The sequence below is a fragment of the Nomascus leucogenys genome, chromosome 2 (genome assembly GCF_006542625.1).
Source record: "Nomascus leucogenys isolate Asia chromosome 2, Asia_NLE_v1, whole genome shotgun sequence".
NCBI lineage: Eukaryota > Metazoa > Chordata > Mammalia > Primates > Hylobatidae > Nomascus > Nomascus leucogenys.
In genome coordinates, this window is record NC_044382.1 from 86,796,285 (window position 1) to 86,818,114 (window position 21,830).

The 21,830-nt window shown below is 34.7% G+C and overlaps 1 protein-coding gene across 3 annotated transcripts in view; it reads right to left on the reverse strand.

Annotated features, from left to right (window-relative positions):
* Nucleotides 1–492: 492 nt before the first annotated feature.
* AP3B1 (adaptor related protein complex 3 subunit beta 1) overlaps nt 493–21,830 on the reverse strand; it is a 288,518-nt gene continuing 267,180 nt past the window's right edge. The window contains exons 25-28 of one of the 3 annotated variants that reach the window (XM_030800425.1): nt 18,903–19,000; nt 13,616–13,754; nt 1,626–1,661; nt 1,135–1,222 (exon numbers count right to left, since the gene is read on the reverse strand). In XM_030800425.1, the coding sequence (XP_030656285.1) occupies nt 1,631–1,661; nt 13,616–13,754; nt 18,903–19,000 (268 nt within the window). In that variant the 3' untranslated portion in view covers nt 1,135–1,222; nt 1,626–1,630. Of the gene's footprint in view, nt 1,223–1,625; nt 1,662–13,615; nt 13,755–17,676; nt 17,714–18,902; nt 19,001–21,830 lie in introns of all 3 variants that reach the window. The other 2 variants (XR_004027066.1, XM_003261505.4) reach the window with 2 other exon arrangements.

The following is a 21,830-nucleotide window of genomic DNA, read 5'->3' on the forward strand; positions in this document are numbered from 1 at the left end:
AGGTATGAAAGTATTAGAAAAGTTCTTTCATTGTAGAACAACCTTAAAAACAGTAACTTAAGGTAGCAAATAAAATAAATACTCTAGGGAAAGATGCTAATATGTTGATCATATAACTAGTTTTAAAAATTTCTATAAGTTTATGCTAGTTAGTTTCCAAAGTTGGGCATAAGGAAAAATGAGATTCAAAGAATTTATTCAGCAGGCCATGTAATCAGATATCTACTAATAGATCAAAACTACCTAGAAAGAGATGTTTATTTTGCAACATGAAGATTTGTTTTTGTTATTAAATACACCAATTTTTTTTCCTTGGAGTAAACTATAATATAAGTAGAAAATTTACTTTGTTTGGAAGTGGTTTTTCTTTCACTAAACCACATTGCTTCTCTGCGTAACGTAACACTCAAAATACTTGATTTAAAATAAGAAAACTTTAGCATATGAACTTCAGGATTATTAATAGTTTCTCATTAAAAATGCAAAGACAAATATGATTCATATGCTAGTTTATTTATCTTATTATTGAGAGATAATTTCATGATGACAGTTATCAATAATCAATTATAATATCAAGAAATTCAAAGAACAAAATCTTGCAGAGACCACGTTTTTTGTATTTGGATTTAAAAAGTATGTGATCTCATTTTCACATACCAAGCTGAGAGGCCATTTAGACATCTCTTTGCTAATTTTTGCTTACTGCTGTAGGGAAGATGATTTCCCATGAACTTTAAATATCTCATTCATGTCTACCATTGTCGAAAAAGAGAAGGAAGACGAGGAGGCCAAAAGAAGCAGCAGGACAGAGAAAACACCACATGGATTCAAGAGTTGAGATAACTGACAGTAAAATATATGCTCTTTGGTTAGCAAAGCGAAAAGGGGGAAAGTATTGCATACATGATAGATACACACTAGCATTCTAAAGCAGGAGACAAGAATGTCAAGACTGTATTCTTCCCCCACTGCCAGATGGAAGGGCTATTATTATAAATGAAAGGCAGCAGTAGTGGATGCCAGGCACTTTTCTTGTGTGCCAGATTCTAAAGTCCAGATGTAAGCAGGTTACCCCTGAGACAGGACAGGCTTCAGTTCCCGCAGCAGAACAGAGCCAATCACAGTTTTCTCAGTGTTTATGATAAGCTGGGCTGTAGAGCCTTCCTTCAGTTCCACTGTGACTAGCATCAGTGACCCACTGTGCACAGTTTTAGCTGCAAACCTGGAAGAGAAAAAGGAGAGACCTTTTATCATGAGATGGGGAGGGAAAAGGAGATAGCATACATTCAAATAGGATTAAAATAACTCTTTTTTGTCAAATGAAATAATTTGCTGCAGGCTCCCTATTGCCAAAAACCCAAAGCCAAACATTCTTCTGAAAAATCAATAAACTGTCCAGCCCATGCTAACCACAAGCAGGTAATTTTAGTGCACATTTAAAACAGAACAGAAAAAGGAAGTCTATTTTACTTATTAGTTTAAACAATAGATGCATGTGAATAATTCTCCATTACAATATATTTGAGAATCATTCATCCACTTGGTATTTAACATTTCACCATGCATAAGGACATTTTAAATAAGCCATTGTATTTTTATTTTTAAAACATGTTAAGAAAAGGTACCTTTCTCAAGGAGCTTCAAAATTTAACTCCTCATATCTGAAAATGATTATGTAATAAGTTAGATAATTTTATGTACATTATAAAATTCTTACTGTTTCAATGAATTCACTCATGTAAAAATATTCAAATTAAAGCTCTAATGTTAATGATGACATGAAACAAAATCACGTGACAGCTAAGTGCAACCTCACGCTTCCCTTTTTCTTTGTTTTGAAATGTTTAGAACATTAGATCTTTCTTTTTGCTTTAGAGTGTAACGGAGGAAACTGGAGGTCTAATGCTCTAACTCTAAATTCCAAGACATGAAGAACCTACTGATTACATGGAATTAAAAGCAAAACTAGCCTTTTAGGCACTGCAATTGACTGAAAAGCCATTGCAGGCATAACGAACTTCTGTCAATCCTGCTAATTCATTCTGCACACACAGTTGAGCCTCAGGGTCATGAAGGAAGAGGACAGGAACCTCCCAAGCCTCCGTTTTCCACATGGAGCATGTTCCACACACTTTTTGGGGGAGGGGGTTTGATTGCAGGGATGACTGGAGAAAAACAAAGTTGCTGCACATGAGCTTTTGAAAACACTAACAAGTGTAGAGCAGGTCTGTGACCTGCTGTGACCCCACTTTGCAGGGCCAATCCCCTTGCCCCTTTCTATATGACACGTGTCTGAATCTGAGCCATCTGCCTCAATTTGCGCAACATCTTCAGCCACAATGGCACCCAGTTAGCCCTGACAACAGCTCACAATACATAAAAATAAAACTGCCGTGATAACAGCACGCTGCGGACTATTCAAGAGCAAACCAACTGGTCAGTGTCTCATGTCTGACAATTAGCATGGGCCTTGCACAGAGCCCACGGTGTCCACAGGGATCTGTTTAATTACCATCAACATAAAAGAGGGAGTTTATCAGGAGACACTCAGAAAAACTTCACTCCCGACTTAATTAAAATATTAGCCACTTAAGCAGGAAGCAGATTCTCTTTAAATGAAAAGTAATTTCTTTTTTGGGGTTTTTAAAAAAATAACATCAAGATCTCATAACACATTAATTTTTTTAAAACCAGAGAAGCCATTTTTGGACAAATAAAATCATGAACTAGGTTTTCCAACAATAATTAGAATAATGTATCAAAACCAAAACAGATATGCTAATTTTACTAAATTTCAAATATTATAAACACTTTGAAGTTGTGTTTTAAAATGTTAGCTAATGGGCTATCAACAAAATATGTTAGAAAATCTTCCTAGTCATTTATTTGTGCACTCTACAAGCATGCTGAAAACTTCCAAGGAATCTGACAGAGCAGTATTCCTACTGAGAGAAGCAATTGTAAGTAACCAGTTTAGGAATACAAATCGTACCAATGTTTTTAAAGAGGTTTTTATAAACCTCTTAACACACACACCCATCTGCTTTTCAGATGTACACGAGAGATTATGAACTAGGTACCTCGATTTCATCTTTGAGAAACATAAAGATCACCAGCCCTAAAATGATCTCTCTTTTCTAAGGCTCCTCACAGGTTTATGCATTTCTTTTGTCTAAATTTTTCAGGCTCTTCTGCTTCATAGGAGAATGCTGTTTCTATATTCCTGTAAAACCACGTCACCAAAAGATACAAGGTGGCTCTATTTTCCCATTCATTTATGCAACTTTTCCCACAGATTTGGTCATCACGTGTGTAATTCACTCAACAAATATTTCAACAGAGGTCCCTATTTCTGACAGGGTTATAATTATGTAAACAATAGTCTTATTAGTCCCTTTATTTACTTAACACTTGTGCCTTGGGACCACAGAGAAGGAGATTATGCCTGAATGGGAACACAAAAGCACTGTTGTTTGAATTTCAGGGTTGCACAGCCCCAAGGCAGATTTTATCTCTTTTCTATTAAAAAACTTAGAGTTAATGTTACAATTAATATAAAGTTGGCAGAAACAAATGTCAATTTTGGTGTCAGTATGTTGACAGAGATTAGAATTAGTATCTTGGACATATTTTTGAAATCCTATTGCCACAAAAGTCTCAGTACTATAAAGAATAGGGGTATGAAAGAAAAGAGGCATTTGCTTACACTGCAATGGAAACACGCTAAGCAAATCATCCTAGCAACAGAATCCGCTAGCTGGTGTAAAAGCTACTGCTTTTATTAACTAGGTCTCTATGTTCTAGTGGGCACAAATGGTGGAAGCAATGTTTTAAAGTGGAAGACTAGAAGATCAGATGTTCTGACATTCTCATTTCACAGTTCAGAAAGGATATATTTAATTGGAACACAGCATGATCAAAATTGGTTTGTTTTGGCCCTCGGAAGGCAAAAACCACCACCCCAGATTTATTCATCATTTAACTCCTGCACAGGCTATGCTTCAACATACATGCAAAAAATAGTTATGGAAAGAGTTCTAATTCATAAGTAATAAATGGCTAGCTTTGGGATGTCAGAAACATTGATTATAAAATCAGCATGGGTCAGGTATTTATATACTAAACTTAATGGCTGACATCAGAACCTCTGTCCTTGGCCTTGAGCTAAGATCACGCCGTGACAAAATTTTTTCAAAAGGCATGAGACATTTTTGATCACTATAATGACGATAGCAGCTATCATTTGTTAAGCACTTACTGTGTTCTGGCAGTGGGTTCTAAGTGCTTCACTGGAATTATTTCATTTAATCCTATGAGGCAGGTCACTTTATGGATGAGAGAAGCGAGGCCCAGAGAAGTTGAAGAACTTCTTCAGGGCCACACACCAAATTTCTGGTTGAGCAGAAATCTGAACCCAAGCATTCTGATTCCAGGTCACACAAATTATCTTCATATATACAAAAATGCACCCTTAATAATTTGTTTTTATCGGTCAACAGATAAAGTTTTTCCTATTTACCTAATATGCACATAATCTATTATTCCAAAAACATTAAGAAGGAAGAGTCCTCTTTTCAAAAATTGTTTACTTGACTTGTAGTAATGTGTAATTCAAAGCATGCGGACTTGATTCCTCATCATATTTTACGTTTCTGCCTTTAAAGATTTAAAACATTTTAAATATCCCCTACTCTCCTCTCCCTAAAGAGACACCAGCAATGAAAAATACAAAGCCTTTTTGAATGGAGCTGTAACACAGGGAGGGACTACGGGGAGACCAATCAACCTCGAAAAGCAGTAACACCACAAATGAGAACAAATAAGTGGGATGACAGTTAAAGATGTATTGCCTATGTATGATGGGCTCCATGTTATTAAAAGGATGCCATTTAGATATTTTTCATTTCATTCTACCACCAACCACTTGCTGTTTGTAATCACCAACTGAGAAGGTAAAAACTGTTTGGCTATATCTGTATTTCATTTTATTAAATGTCTCTTTGTCTATTATCTCCAGCAATTGACATTTAATCTTTGAAGCCTATAAGAATTCTTAAGATTTACAAAAAAGACAGAATAAGCTGGTTGTCAAAGGGAAATAAAAAAAAGTTTCACTCTTCTTAAAAAGTTATTTTGTCTTAACTATAGTCATAATTATAAAAACAGACCAAATAGCAACAACAAATTTGAAAAAAATCTAATATCTATAATACACAGATTTATTCCCCATGCACTTAAACTATACTTTTTAAGATTTGTAACAAACTGGCTATAAATCATACATGTTCTTTGTTAGAAGGCAAAGATATCCTATAATTCAATTGTTCTAACAATTAACATTAACAGTACAACATGAATTTAAAAGTATTTATCTGAGAGGCTGCGTCAGTCTCCAGGGTAGTCACAAACATAACATTTTTTACACAGAATCAGATTTGCTATACTTAATGCAACAGCTCTAAGACATGCTTTTTCTTCTCTTGGATAGTCTTCCTGGTTTCTGATTTTTCTATTCTGAGTTCAATTTTCTTGTGCTTTCTGTTCTACTGGTTACCAGAAGCTGTGACAATGACCCACTCAGGCTAAAACTTTTTTTTTTTTTTTTGTACTCTGTACATGAAGCCTTCAATTACTGCCTGCTGAAGCAGACAGAATCCTATTAGTAAGAAAGACGATCACAAGATGCAGTGCCCTGCCCTAGCTGTATAAAAATAATTAGTCCAAAGTTGACAAATGTGTAATGAAGTCGCACGATCATTATATGTAAGAAATACTGGTTGGAATAAGCCTCCTAAACATCAGTACCAAAGCGTAGTGATTTGGAGTGCTATCTGCCAAAGGATTTAAAATTATAAATCTTTATTACCTTGAGTTGATATAGTAGAACATTTTAAACAGGCAGAGAATTTGTAAGTTGTAAAAAATTCTAATTTGTTGACTATAAAATTGCATTTTAAAGTAAAATCATTACACTATTGAATTAATAGTGAAGGACAAAAAAAGCATTTACACGTGATTTAGGTTTAGAGAATTTACACAAAGCAATGTATTTTTCCCAATTATTTAAAAAATCACCTAACAATATTGTAGTATTTTTCCCTAACATTCAAATGAGAAAAGTTAAAATAAAAAATAAACAACCACCATAATTTAGGACTCTCTAGTTTCTACTCTAGTCTTCAGAGATGGTATAAAAAATTATTCCCCACAATATCAGGCCAATGATGCATTCTCTTTCTTTATACAGGAAAGCTAAAAAATCTAACTGCCCTTGTTTAAAGAAGACATAAAACATCCCAGTTATTTCAGAGCATTTCTGGTTTGTCTGGTGGAGGTGGGGTGAGATGGGGTTAACAAGAGAAAACTAGTAGTAAAACCAATAAATTCTTACCCCATTCTCTTTGATTCCTTACAAAATTGTCAACCCAGAAGGAAAAGCATCAAGAACACCTTTCTTTCATTTTTACGTGAAACAGTTACAGATTCCCATTAGTAAAATTGCTGTATTAGAGGACATTAAATGGTGAACTTAAATAAAACTTAAATAATGTTTTAAAGTAAAAATCAGCTGTGCAGTTTGGTTACTTCTGAAATATCCAAATATGCTTTCTGTGTGAAAATTAACTGAGGTCCGCATTTGTTTGTCAATGAACTGATGCCCAGGGCCTGCAGAGTTCAAAGCAGTCAGATAAAAAAGCAGTGCTGTCCTCTAGTGGACAGCCACCATCCTGAGAAAGAACTGTTTTGATTACTAAGAGGTTCTACAAATCTTCAGTCCTGTTTGAGACTCAAAATTTGTCATATTGTAGAAAAGACCTGAGCCTGATAGTTTTATACTTAAAACTGTTTATACAAAATTTTGTTTCTGTTTATACAAAATTTTGTTTCTGTTTATACAATGAAGAAGGTTGACAGTAGTATCAGGGCTTATAAAATTAGGGCAACAAGACGTCCAATGTTATTTGGAAAGCAAAAATTCTTTGGAGAATTATAAATTCTCCAAAATTACCCAGAATTTAAATCCCACATAGTTACCAACAGAGAAGAAAACAACTAACAAACAAAAACAGCAACTCAAAAGTTAATGAATCTAAGAATAGAGAAAGGGAAATATTAGAGACCCCATCAAGAAGTGCCTTTGCCATTTGTGTTTGCAACCCTAGCACTAGCAAAATCTGTCACAAAGGCCTCCAAAAAAATACTAAGTGAAGGAGTTACACATTATACATCTTTTTAGAATACCAAAAATAATGTGTACCAGTATTTCCCCTATTAACAACCTTTAAACAGGTATGCAATAACAGTGATTAACTGGGTGAGTTTAAGGCCTAGAAATGAAACAAGTTGGCCAGGCATGGTGGCACATGCTTGTAATCCCAACACTTTGGGAAACCAAAGTGGGAGGATTGCTTGAGCCCAGGAGTTCAAGACCAGCCTGGGAAACGTAAGGACACCCTGTCTCTACAAAAAAAAAAAAAAAAAAAAAACTTAGCTGGGCATGGTGGCATGCACTTGTAGTCTTAGCTACTCAGCAGGCTGAGACAGGATGATTGCCTGAGCCCACTTCGAGGTTGCAGTGAGCTATAACTGTGCCACTGCACTCCAGCCTGGGCAACAGAGTGAGACCCTGTCTTAAAAGAAAAAAAAAAAAAAAGAAATGAAACAAGTTGTTCTTTACCTGTACTTGAATTAAATAATAAGACTTTTATTTTAAACCTGAAATAAACTGTCTTTATGTGTGTTGATAAATTAAAAAGTTGACTACTTGGTTGCCAATGGATACACTGTTTCACTCACAGCACCAGACTTTCCTAATAGTTAAGGACTTGGTGACAATAGTAAAACAACATTTATTTGACTAAGATTGTAATTATCCACAAGTTGCATATGGTAAAAGCTTGTAAATTTAAAAAGTGACAGGATAAATAAAATCCGAATTACTAATTAAGATATATGGGGGGGAGGGGGAAGGAATATCAGTAGTGAATACAAGTTAATAATGAAAGTTGCTCCAGAATCTTACTGAATAAGCTAAGAACTAAAATAGAATCATGTCAGAGACAGGACATTCTGTCTTCAATCAAATTTCACATTTTCTCCTCAGAGGCTTAATTTGTGGTTCATGAAAAGGCAAAATGAGTAGGTAAGTGTGACAACTTTTTCAACAATATTATTGTATACAAATGTCAGGACTTCTGACTATGGGTGAAAATGGGAGATGGCTGAGACTGCTGAAAGACATACACAGTTATGGTCTAAGACTGTTTCATAGACACCGCTCTAATGTGCTCCTGTAATGGACAATACACTATCTTGCTGGAACACTCTGGGATATGTGTAAGACAAATTAAACCAAACATCTCATCTACTGGCATCCCTTACTGACTAATCAGTAAAAAATAAAACATATAAACATAGGAAAAAATATTTAGAAATGTGTCATGTGGCATTACAGCTTGATAATTCAGGGCAGCCTCAAACTGTGGACTTTGGAACATTTGCCTTCTAACCACTCGGAGTGCTGCCTAAAATAGAGATTCCTGGGCTCTGTCTCAGATTTACTGAAGCTGAGTTTTTGGGGTGGGTTCCAGAAATCTGAGTTTTACACAAACTCACACATGATTTTTTTGTACAGAAAAACCTTAGCGATTTCGGAGCTACAGGTTTTTTGTTTTCTGCTTTTTGGCCACTGCACTTACTCCTTAGTGCTGTTATCAGAGGACATGCAATGTAATAAAAGCAAGGCACCTCAGTTTCCACGACGTTGAACACAAACCTCCTTCCTAAACCCTTCCTGGATATTTCACAGAGAATCACATGAAAGTTTTCCTGGCCCTGAATGTACCCGGGATCCCCACAGCTAATGCCTCTAATCTCCTACCTTTGAACACATGAGGTCTTGCCCTTTCCCCTTTGCAGTCCATTCATACACTGGTTTAATGCTGTCCATTGTGCCCTTGGGATACACTTTATTTATGTATTCGTTTACTAGTATTGTCTTAAGTAATATGCATTAAGACCTTCACAATGTATAGTATATCTCATTAAAATAAATTTGAATATCTTACACAGGAAATAAAGATATTCAGCTACATATTTAATATATGCTTTTTGATGATGACGGACCTTCTCATTTTTGTAATACTGCTTATCATGTGTTAACTGTAATTTGGAAAACAGCAGATTGACACAATGACCATAATTCTGAATCTTTTTTTTTTTTTTTTTGAGATGGAGTCTCCCTCTGTTGCCCAGGATGCAGTGCAGTGGTGCCATCTTGGCTCACTGCAACCTCTCCTCCTGGGTTCAAGCAATTCTCCTGTCTCAGCCTCCCGAGTAGCTGGGATTACAGGCGCCTGTCACCAAGCCTGGCTATTTTTTTTTGTATATTTAGTAGAGACGGGGTTTCACCACGTTGGCCAGGCTGGTCTTGAACTCCTGACCTCAAGTGATCTGCCTGCCTTGGCCTCCCAAAGTGCTGGGATTATGGGTGTAAGCCACCATGCCTGGCCACTCTATATCTCAATAAGATGATTTTGTTCTCAAAGAGCAGGTTTTTAAAGTAAGTACGACAGAAATGAAGATAAAGTTGAGTCTCTCAATAGTATACTGTTTGGGTCTGACCCTATCACTCATTTAGAAAATTACAACTAAAAATCATATAATCTAACAGTAGAGCTGCTTTCTCAATTGATCTTTAAAAGTGTTAACGAAATAAAAAATGTTTCTGGTTTTTGAAGTGAATTTCATAAAACCTGTGAGCCTTTAATTGGCTTTTCTTAACGAGGGCCATTTTGTGTTGCTGTGTTAGGAATCATTTTCTATTAAGTGTTCAATTAAAAGTTGTACTTTATACCATTACATACTTCTCCACATTAATAAAGGTTCACTTTTCCTTAGATAATTCTTATACTAAGTACTTCTTTACCTGGCATTTAATGCAAAAATATATAAAATTTGAAGAGTAGTAGAAATAAAGTATTCCAAAATTAGGCAATGGAAACTCTATTCATTAAAGGGTTAGAATGAATACACTAATTCTTATTAAAAGTCCTCTCAGAAAGAAAAGATCCTGAAAAATTAAATAGAACATAAGCCAGCCAAGAGTAACTTATCATATTGAAAATTTTAATCTCTTAAAGTACTAGTAGTAAAAGTGCTTTTCATACTTGGTGTTTTTAAAAATAATCCTAAACTGATTACCATTAATAAATATTAGAGTGGCTTTGGTCCCACTCTTTATAAACTCAAAAACATAACTATCACAAAAGAATAAGGGAATCATTCAAAATCTCATAGGGATTTCAATTTTATCATTAGCAATTAAATAATATATAAACTTAGATATAGAAATGTATTAATTCCATAGGGTAGGGCAATATAATATGGAACACTGTAGTTAAAAACATTTATTTCAATAAAGTGGTAAACAGTTAATTTATATTATTATAATGTAAACAGTAATTCCTATTTCATTTTAAATGAAATTAAGAAAAGCCAAAAAAAAAAACCGTACAAAAGTACAGTTTTACTAACAATTGTTTATTTTTGTTTTAATTGCTATTAGCAAAAAGAATGAGAAAAAGTGTTACATACACAGGATAATAATTTATGTCAATATCTGTATAAAAAATACAAATAACTTTAGGTGTTTGTTACCTGGAAGCTTTCTAAAATTTAGAACATTATTACAGCCATACTTTAGCTATAAAAGCACATATGAAATATTTTTCAATTCAGTATGGTGGGACTTGAGAAGCAAGTTAAGACAGCACAGCCTATTCTTAAGTATCTACAGGTATTTTATTGACTTTTGACTCTGTAGTAACTTGGGCCCTCCCCCAGGTTACAGAGCCAAACACCAGACCACTGATGATACGGCTAGAACAGAAAAGCCTCAAGACACTGTGGATGAGTATGAGGACCACGAACATTAAGTTTTGGGTTCAATCTCTGCACTCCAAAGTCAAATATAAATGGTTCTTAGTTGTGTCTCCTCTGCATTAGCATGGACAATTGAGAATTGATTGTAATTTTAATTTAAATCATTTGAGCAGGTATTACAGGTATTACATTCCAAACCAGCAAGACAAGTTACTGGCAAACTAATAAGAATTATACAACTGTGCTAAGGGTCCCTCTAAGTCTATCTCCCAATAGGAAGATAGCTTTCATTTTATGTGGCTTTGTAACTTCACTTTTCTTCTTCTTTCTTTTCTCTTTTTTTGAGACAGGGTCTCACTCTGTCACCCAGGCTGGAGTGCAATGGTGTGATTACAGCTCCCTACGGTCTTGACCTCCATTGGGCTCAGGCGATCCTCCTACCTCAACTTCCCAAGTAACTGGGACCACAGGCATGTGCCATCATGCCAGGCTAAATTTTATATTTTTTGTAGAGACAGGGTCTCCCTATGTTGCCCAGGCTGGTCTTGAACTCCTGGGCTCAAGAGGTCTACCCACTTTGGCCTCCCAAAGTACTGGGATGACAGATGTAAGCCACCTTGTCCAGCCTTGACATTTTTTCTTCTAAGAAACAAAAATCTAGACAGCTGCCATTGCTTTCAGAAAAGTTAAAAAAAAAAAAGAAACCCAAAACAACCTATACACAAAACAAAACTAGATGCTCCAGCATAAACAGTGGCTACTCTATATCTTTTTGTACATTACAAAAGAACATATGAAAACAAGACTGCAGTATTGCTGGATACTAGGTGTTTCAGGTAAAATTTCATACTGAAGAAGTTATACTTGATAATACAGCATTTTGGTGTTTTAGTAAATTCAGTAATTTCAAGGACCCATAAATAAAACAAAACAGTTTCTGTTAGAGAAAATTACCTAGGAAAGTGAAAAAAAGTATTTAAAGCAAAATAAAATTAAAACAGGAAAACTCAAAATCAAAATATTTATTTTCACTGAAAAGGCTTTTGTTTACTCGTTTCCCTACTGAACAACATTAACTGATAAATAAGTTGTATTTTTGTGGTGGTCTGTATCATGACCTTACATCCATTTTCTTATTTTATCACCATCCTACGTGAGATAGATCTAGAGCTTGTCATAAACTAAGAAATGAAAGCGACCGGGCGCGGTGGCTCACGCCTGTAATCCCAGCACTTTGGGAGGCCGAGACGGGTGGATCATGAGGTCAGGAAATCGAGACCATCCTGGCTAACACGGTGAAACCCCGTCTCTACTAAAAATACAAAAAATTAGCCGGGCGTGGTGCCGCGTGCCTTTAGTCCCAGCTACTCGGGAGGCTGAAGCAGGAGAATGGCGTGAATCCGGGAGGCGGAGCTTGCAGTGAGCCAAGATCGCGCCACTGCACTCCAGCCTGGGCGACAGAGTAAGACTCTGTCTCAAAAAAAAAAAAAAAAAAAAAAAAAAACAAAGGAAATGAAAGCATGAGACCTCTTGAGCAACTTAAAAAAAAACAGTACAAGGTAATCTATTTTTCAACTAGTACATGCAGTTTTTATTCCGCCGTGATTAGTACAGTGAAGTTAGGCAACTACGGATACAGTAATGGCAGGTCAGCTCTTCTGAAGTCAAATCTAATGTTCTTTCATAGCTATCACAGAATTTCATTTCAATCCTCCCTCACTTTTTTTTCCTGCCACCCCTTTCCAAACACATGAGGAATGTAAAACACAAGAAGTTATAACTTCCCCAAGATTACCAAGCCCATTAGTGGCAGAGTTAGATCTAAAACCCAAATCACCTGAAGCATTTTTCATATGGGGCCTCTCTTGCTCCTATGTTAACTTAAAAAAATGTTTTTTTAAGGTCTGCAGGCCTTCCCTTTGATGCTAAATTTGTTTTCTATGATTGATAATTATATAAGAAGGGGCACACTAAATATATAGCCTGTAGATATTTTTAATGGCAGAAGTATGCCTGCCATGAGATGGTTTGCAACGAATTCCCTTAAGCTCACAGAGGACTGTGCAATCACCAAATGGATAAGAGATAATTATTTTTATCTTTACATTCATTTAAAGCCACTGGCATTCACAAAAATACAAGAGGGCAAACATTAATCACATTTTCTGCTGCCGTTCGGGACAAATAACTTCGATCTCATATTTCAGATGCTTGGTGATAGAAAATATTACTGGTCTAAGAAACAGAAGCTGTATTTACCCCCATGTTGGTCATCTAGCAGCTCTTTATTTACTGGAAGCAGTCTTAGGGGATGGCTATCAAAAGGAAACCTGTATGTAGTACCCAAACTTCCTCCCTTTCAATTAAAAAAGTCCAACTATACTGCTTTATAGAATAGTTCTTCCTGGACATCTACTCAATCTGGTGAAATAAGATAAACTCTCAACCATCTCATAAAGAGTAACTTTATAAATTACCAAGCTATTATAAAACGTGAATATGCTCTGTATATCTTTCAGGAAAGACTATGCCAGCATGATAAGGATGCTCTGAGATGGGAAAGACAGCCTTAATGCAAAGCAATCAACAACTATACCATCAGAAAAAAAAAGGGAGTGTGTATATCTATGTTTAGGGGTTATTACTTCCAAAGAAAACAATGAATTTAAAATTATATATTTATACATATTCAAGTCATCTCCACCTCCACATTGTGTGTTAGTGAACCTACCTGTGTATATTATCCTGGCCAGAAGGGACTGCACCTACATTGGCTACATTTACAACCTTCTGGAAGATCACAGAGGGAGTGAAATTCTGTGGTGCAGCAATGATTACAGCAGAAGTTTCATTCATTCCTGTTAGCATTCCTGTAAAAGCAAAAGAAGGCTCCCTTTTATTAATTTCTTTTTGAAAATTACATTTACAGAATTTTAAGCTCATGGCCAAAATTTTAACTTTTTTTCAACAAAAGAAACACCACTTTAGGATGTAATTTACAAGATAATTATAAAACTAAAACAAAATGCAATTGTTTCAAAGTTTTTTAAAAATCCTCATTGTATAGGAAAATGTAAAAATTCAGTAAAAAATCACTCAATAAATCTAATTTTAAGTATGATAGGATAAAAACTTAGAATCACAAATATGAAATATCAATTTCAGTCTCTTTAAAGTATACTCAATCTGGGGTTTATGTAAACTAGTAAGCTTTTACTTCTTAATAATATATAAATGTATTTGTTACTATTGCTATTTTTTTCTGTTCATTCAAAGATCTCTCACTGCCAAATGCTGCTTGAGAACAGATCAAAGTAATTCCAGTATAACTAGCAGCAATACTGATAAATGGCCTCAGTATGACAGATCAAAGTTATCTCAACAGTGACTGGAAGTCACTGAAAATGCACAAGTATTTAGGCTATACTTAGAGATAAAAGTACTTGTCTAGTGAATGGAAAGTGTTTTGCTGACAAAAACACTAATTGAAACTCCTGAAGCAAAAACTTTGAAAATGAAGGAAAAAATGAGAATGAAAACTCTTAAATCCCAGGGACATTTCAAATAATATTTAGGAAAGAAATTAAGTTAAGCAAAAGCATGAAAAAACACCCATACAGAGTTAATGCAAGACATGCCATTAATATCCAGACCTCCTGTAAAAATGTTCAGTGAACAAATTCAACAACATACCGGACACTTGGAACAAATATTGAAATTTAGTGCCCAGGTTAAAAAACAAATTAATTACAACAAATGCCATCTATTGGATCTGTGATATAAGTCATAGACATCTAATGGTATCTATTAGAACCAATAACTCTTTGAGATATTTGATATGTGCACAGTAGTTTACAAAATTGATGAAAATAGTAAAAATCTGATTTCATGTTTTCAAAAGACCCTGCACCTTCAGGCATATATACTTAATTTATTTATTTATTGCAAATGAAACCTAAAATTTAAAAGAATCCCTACGATTAACAGTATGAAAACACTAAAGCCTAACATTGTGAAAAGATTTTTGCGGTCAGTTAGAAAATAGAACTATCTAGCTTCTAACAACAAGCATTTTTTACTAACCACTTTCAAACTCTGGGAACACTATGTTCTGTCTTAGACCGTTTAACTTCAACATTAGGCAAAAGCTTTAAAAACTATACAAACAGTCAAACACTGCTTTTAAGTAAAGCACAGTGGCTGACATAACACTGCTGAGAGTTGTGTGTACTCATTTAGGATTTAAACCTTCTCCATTAAGCTCTATTGAAGAGCAACTGCTGAATAAATGAATGCAACTATGTTTATGTTAAAAGCCTGTTTCCCGCAGCATGTAATTAAAGGAAATGTTGTACAAAGCCAGTACTTTTGTCAAGCTCCTGTAAATGGAAAGATGGATAGCACTCAGAGAAGTGAATGCATTGCTTCATATTTAACCTTAACACTCTTGTCATTAATGGTTTGTCTAACTTGTTCTATAAAAGACAAGGTACTGCTCCATTGAAGTAAAATTAAAAAAATCAACTAAACCATGCTTTTCAGAACAGAAGATTCATTATCGTCAGCTAATGTATTGGCATAAAGCAAAGTAACATCCTATCAAGTAAGGCACACATTCAATCTGCCTTCCCACCCCCCTTTATTTTTAACTCATGCTGTTTTATTGTTATAGGCAATTTGTACCACTCAGCATGACAGTGTAAACTGAATCAAGATTAATTTACATGCAAAAGAACACTTAGGAGAGCAGCATGGTAAGCAAATGTATTGTCTCGATTGCTGAGGTGGAAAAAGAACCTGGAAAGAAAAAAAGGTGCTCTAATTAAGGGGCATCAAATATGATTGCTTATGGTAGTTAAGGGCCAGAAAATAGTAAATGTCTGACCATTTAAAGAATTAGCATCTTGCTAGCTAGGAACTCATAAGATGGATGCATAAATCATAATAAAATTAAGTAAACATTTTAGGTTTCTTAAACCAGAGATTTTTCTAAATGAAAATATATCAGGTATTCTCAAATTAACAGGAAAGAAAAATAAGCAAAGGTTTCATTAAAAGTTTCTCCTAAAAAATAATACTTTAAAACACTGTAGAGCCTGTTCATATATAATAAAGGTAAAATCACTGGGAAAATATGTAAAAACTGTGAGGCTAAATAATTTGTGGCTTTATTAGGATCTATCTAAATTTTGGTGAAGGCAGTAGATAGCACTTACTTTAGGCTAATCAGCTGTAATTAACTGCTAAAAGGCAAACCAAATAACATAAAAAAATTCAGAAAAATTTCTAAGTTTTAGATTTGTAATTTAATTCACAAGAAGAAAATGAATAAAAATACAAAAAAATTTCTAAGTTTTACATTTGCAATTTAATTCACAAGAAGAAAATGAATAAGAGGAGGCATCTCGGAATACGTACTCGGCTTAGGCCTCTTGAAATTAAAACTGCGTGAAGAAACCAAATTAAATATTTTTAAGTAAAAAAGAGATCCCATGTTATTTTCTTATTGAAAGCATCTCACAGCTAGATCATTAACTAATTCTGCAATGCTTGAAACTCATAGCGATGAATAAATCATGCTTCTGATGGAGGCTTATATACATAACCGTCAATACGTAGAATAATCTTTCATTTACCACTTTGACTACCAATCTTATTATATATGTATAAAAAATGTTTAGCCATGAAACCCTAAACACAACAACTGAGAAAAAGTGATAGATCATTATAAATAAAACTTTTGTTTTAAAAAATATTAATCTAAAATGTAATACTCTGTTAGAACCACTTTTATTTAATACTGTACACTTTTCAGTTATGTATATCTTTAGAATAAAAATAGAACCATATTCCCCATGTTCCTTATTTATAATTTTTTCAGTTAAATTTAATTAACACATTTAATGTACTTCTTGAGTTTTAAAATGTGTCATATGAAATAAGATATTAATTATGTAAATCCACTTTATTCAAGGTAGAAAAATCGGTTAAAGCTGGTGTAACACACACACACACACACACACACACCCCTTAAATTTACTTGCATTTTACCTTTCAGAATTTTGCATTGATAAAATCTGAGGAAACGGATTTTTATTCTGATTTAGGGTTTTCTGTTAGGAAGAGATTTCTAGGTATCTTTTGTGGAAATAAGCTAAGCTCTTACTAGAGCAGTATAACAAATACACGTGTAAAGTTGAGGATTGAGACCTCTATTACCAAACCTGCTGAAATCTATAACTAAAAAGATGCTATTGAAAAGACTCTTTAAACCCGTGCTAAATTTGCCAGCATCAAGTTCCACATCAAAGAATGAATTCAGGACGACAGAAAGAATGATACAGAAATGCCAAGAGACTTGCAAGGATTTACAAATACTTCATATAAACAAATTTTCAAATAGCTTTATTCAGAGTAGCCTTTCTGCTCTATTAAACATAGCAAACAGCTGCCAGATTTATTCAGACAAATAATCAACAACCATAGAAGTAAAATGGCAGAAGAAAAAGGAATTTTGGCAACAACTCCACAGAGGACCACAGCTATTCTCCAAGTGCACCTCTCTCATGCACTCACGGTTCTGTATGGCTAGTCAGCGAAAAATCCCTCAGTCACAGCACAGCACAAAAAATTTGATCAAAATATTAAGTATTCTAACCAAAAGCTGAGGGAGTGAAAGGGTATATAATAATCTGCTGTTTCAGATATACTTTAACTGCACTTTTCAAAAAAAGAGTATCCCCTTAACAATAAATGTGCCAAAGCCTTATTCAGTCACCGTGTGCCACTCACCTTGGTTTGCTGAGCAGATGTAAAGCAGAGAGGCAGGCTTTAGCCAGCAAAGGGTAAGAATAGCAAATATAAGAATCAATTCAATTTGTCAATAGAAAAATAAAATCACAGAGATAATTTTCCTCTATAGCAATAATCAACTTTCCAAGAAATGCAAATCCAAAGAAAGATTTCATCATTCTTTTTTATCGCTTAAATAATGCCCAGCAAAAATATTACTATTAATTTATGGCCTTGTATGAGATTTTCTTTTTGACATTGTGAATTGCAAAGGCTTAGAGTAAAAACAGTATCTTCAGCACAATAGCAGAGTGCCAGGAAGCATGCCCCTCTTCTTAGGTGTAGGTATTTGTGTGTGCCTAGTACGTTCTGGAAGTTTGATGGGTATGATTTACTACCTCAAAATGAAGGGATCTTTGATAACACCCTCCACAGGAAAAAAATGGCTTAGATTCACATAAAGTTGTAAAAACTGCTGACTATAGCATTTAAATATGCCTTAGTTTTTATAAACGTTATCGTTAATTAAACACATAAAATCAGACAGTTATCTCCCCTTATTCACATACGAAAAAAAACCACCTCGTTTTCATTAGAAGGTATGTTTGACTCTGGGCCAACTACAGATATTAATACTTGCATTTTGCTGAAAATATTTTCTTTTTAAGTACTTATTTTAAAAATGTTTCAGTTCTAATAGATTCTGACAACACAGCATTTCTTTAACATAGAATTAGGTCAAAAGAAACGAAGTATTTTAATGCTATAATTAGGAGTTTATTTTGAAGGATAAGGTAGTTTAATGTGTGCAGGAACAAATACATTAGTAAGACCTAAAAAAACAGTTCTATAGTGAAAAAATGCACAAACATAACAATTATAGTGGTAGGACATCGGTAAAGTCCCCAATTCCTGGCACTTTCAATAATACAAAACCCATTAGTATATATATCATCAGGTTGACAAGCAACAACTCTCAGCATTGAAAAGGTGATTAAGAATTAATGTATCATTTAAAGACATATTGATCAATTTTCAAGTATGCCAGGAATATAGACAAACATCTGTTTTTAAGGTTGTAAGTGAAAAGCATTAACAAAAATTGGAAGATTGTACACCAATATCTGTTAATGGCTATGTACATATGAAAATTTATTTTAGAGACTGTACAGGAATAAGCACATATTATTTGGTATGTAAATTTCTAGTAAGTTGTAGACTCTCACCTTGCTCTTTCTTAAAATCTTTCTCTGACATGGCCACAGGTAAAAGCAGTTCTCCAACAGGTGGTTGAATATTAACACTGAAGCAATCATCCTTGGTACTGAAGAAAAAACAATCAAAGCGGACTAAATGCATCATAAATAAACATTCTTAATACTAAGTAGTTAAATCAATACAATGAAAGCCTATGCTAGCATATACAGTATAAGACCTTTTTGGTTTAAATATCACAGCTAAAAAGGTTTAAACATTTTCCCAAACAACATTACTTGCAGAAAAATACATCTGTTATCTCAATCAAGATTTTTTAAAAAACAAAACTATATAGGTATAGTAAATTATCCCATTTGAAAAAGAACTTTAAAAAATTGCAGTAATTGTATATAACCATTACCACCAAGAGAAACACTTCATGCAGCTTACAGAGAAGTAATATTTTATCTCTAGTTTGCATACATCTTAAAGTATAGAAGATGAAATGCTTTAGTCTGAAACAGTTAAGATCTCTTTTTAAAAATATTAGTTTTTAATAAAGAAGAAAATAGAGTGACCACGTTGTGTTTAGATAGGTGCTAATAAAGTAATATCTCATCTGCAAACTTGCTTTCCTAAAAAAAAAAAAAAAGCCCTTATTTGCTAGTAGTGCTATTCATTGACATTATTGACCAACGTGGTAAGAGTTATTATTTCAAATGACAGGATATGAAGAATTTAAGAAAGCCAACCTTGTTTGTTCTAATATCAGATAGAAAAACAATAAGTGCATTTACCTAAGTCTCATGATATTATGATCAATAAAAAACACTAAAACTGTCTAAAAATTTTTTTAAAGTTAGATGTTTAGGGGTAGGTTGATGAGTGTATCCTAAATGATATACTCATGGCAGCAAATAAGCAGAAAATCCAATTAACAGTTTTTTGAGAAAAAGGCATTGATCATTTATAATACAAGAAGTCTTAGAGCTACCAGTCACAGGCTCATTCAGTGGCTTAAAAAACCCTTTAGAGGCCCAGATTACTCTAGCTTTCCCTCTGCCATCCTTACTATGTTGGCTTTCATCCTCATGGTTGCCACATGGCTGCTGTATCTCCAGGTACCTAGTTTACATTCCATTGAAGGAAGGGTGGTGATGAGAGAGTGTTGAGTAACTGTGTCAACCACATTTGTTTCTTTTCATTACAAAAGCAAAAGCTTTCAGGAAGTCCCATAGAGGGACTTCTACCTTCATGTTAGAACTAGATCCCATAGCCTGTGAGATGGTAGCTAGAGAAACAGGGATTGTGGATAAGAAATACTAAACATTAGGTTAAGAAACACTTGAATTTATTCATGTGTGGGTAGAGACAAACGACATAATATAAAAAAGAACATAAAATCCACTTTTATGCTATTATGTATTGTATTCTTTTAAGTGGCCTTATATTTTTTCCATGTGTGGATTGTTGAAGGCAAACCAATAAATCCAATTTATTTATCAATTCAATAAACACTTATTGAATACAAACTTGATCCTATGTAGTGTGTGAATATCTGGGGATTTAAAGCCAAGTGAGATTGGCCCTTGAAGCTCACAAGTCTAGTGGGAGGGAAAGAAATTACACTTATAATGGAATGGCAGGCACTACCTTAGATATGTGGAAAGCATTCTGCAGGAGTGAAGACTAAGTTTACTTCCAAGAGGAGAAAGAGGGCATTCTAGGCCTGTATTTTGGGAATGATGAGCAGCCTAATATGTCAACAGAAGAGGCTGGGGGAACATTGCAGAGTATCATATATAGTATGACCATTCATCCCAGTCCTCCCAGGAATAGTCCCAGTTTATGGCTGTTGTTGTGGAATCCTGTCCAGCTGGTGCCTCCTTTCATTCTCTAAAGTGTCCTGATATGTGTGATAAAGCACATGGTTACTTTACTCATATAACTAAGACAAAGGTGTTTCAGTGTTTCTTGAAGCAATGGGAAACTACTAGAGATTTCTGGCATAGGAAGGTAAATGGTCCCATTTATGTTTTAGAAACTCCAGTGGCAGTATGTAAGGTGGAGTAAGGGAGAAACCAAAGGCAGGTACATCAGTTAGGAGTCTAAATTAATAGTCTAGGCAGGGTTTTGATTTTTTTAAAGCATTTACTGTGTGTTTTTTACTTTAATAAAGCCTAAAAAGGATCTTAAGAGATAGCTTCTGTTATTTCAAATTTACTGATAAGAAAACTGAAAAGAAGTTGAACAATATGCCCAAGGTCACACAGCTAGTAACTGACAGCACTGGGATTTGAACCCAGGAGTATCTAACTTCAAAGTCCACATTTATTCCACTATAATATACAGCTTCCCCATGGTGGGTAGCACTGGGCAGGGGGAAGATGGAATATTTTATGGATATTCTAGAATAGAAAGGACACACCTGGTGATGAATGGAGGGAAGAAACTTCACACCTTCTAATATGAACAATTGAGTGAATGACAATGTGCTGAAGGAGTTTAGGGTCTTAAAGAAAATGATTTGGCTTTAGCCACATTATATTTTGAGTACTGAGTTACCCAGGAAGAGATATTCAGCAGATAATTGGAAATACAAATCAAGAATCTGGAGAGAGACTAGCTGGGCATAGTGACAGGTGCTTATAGTCCTAGCTACTTGGGAGGGTGAGCTGGGAGGATTGCTTAAGCCCAGGAGTTTGAGACTACAGTGAACTATTATCATGCTACTGCACTCCAGCCTTGGTGATAGAGTGAGACCACATCAAGAAAAGAAAGAAAAGAAAAGAAAAAAGAAAGGGAATCAGGAGAGAGGACAGGGCAGTACATAAGAGTCTGGAAGCAGTAAGAATGGTGTAAATGGTATAGGGAAGAGCTGAAGCCTTATGAGTAGATAAAAATCATATAGGAAAAGAGGACACCACAAAAAGGATTACGTGCAAATCTGGGGAAGA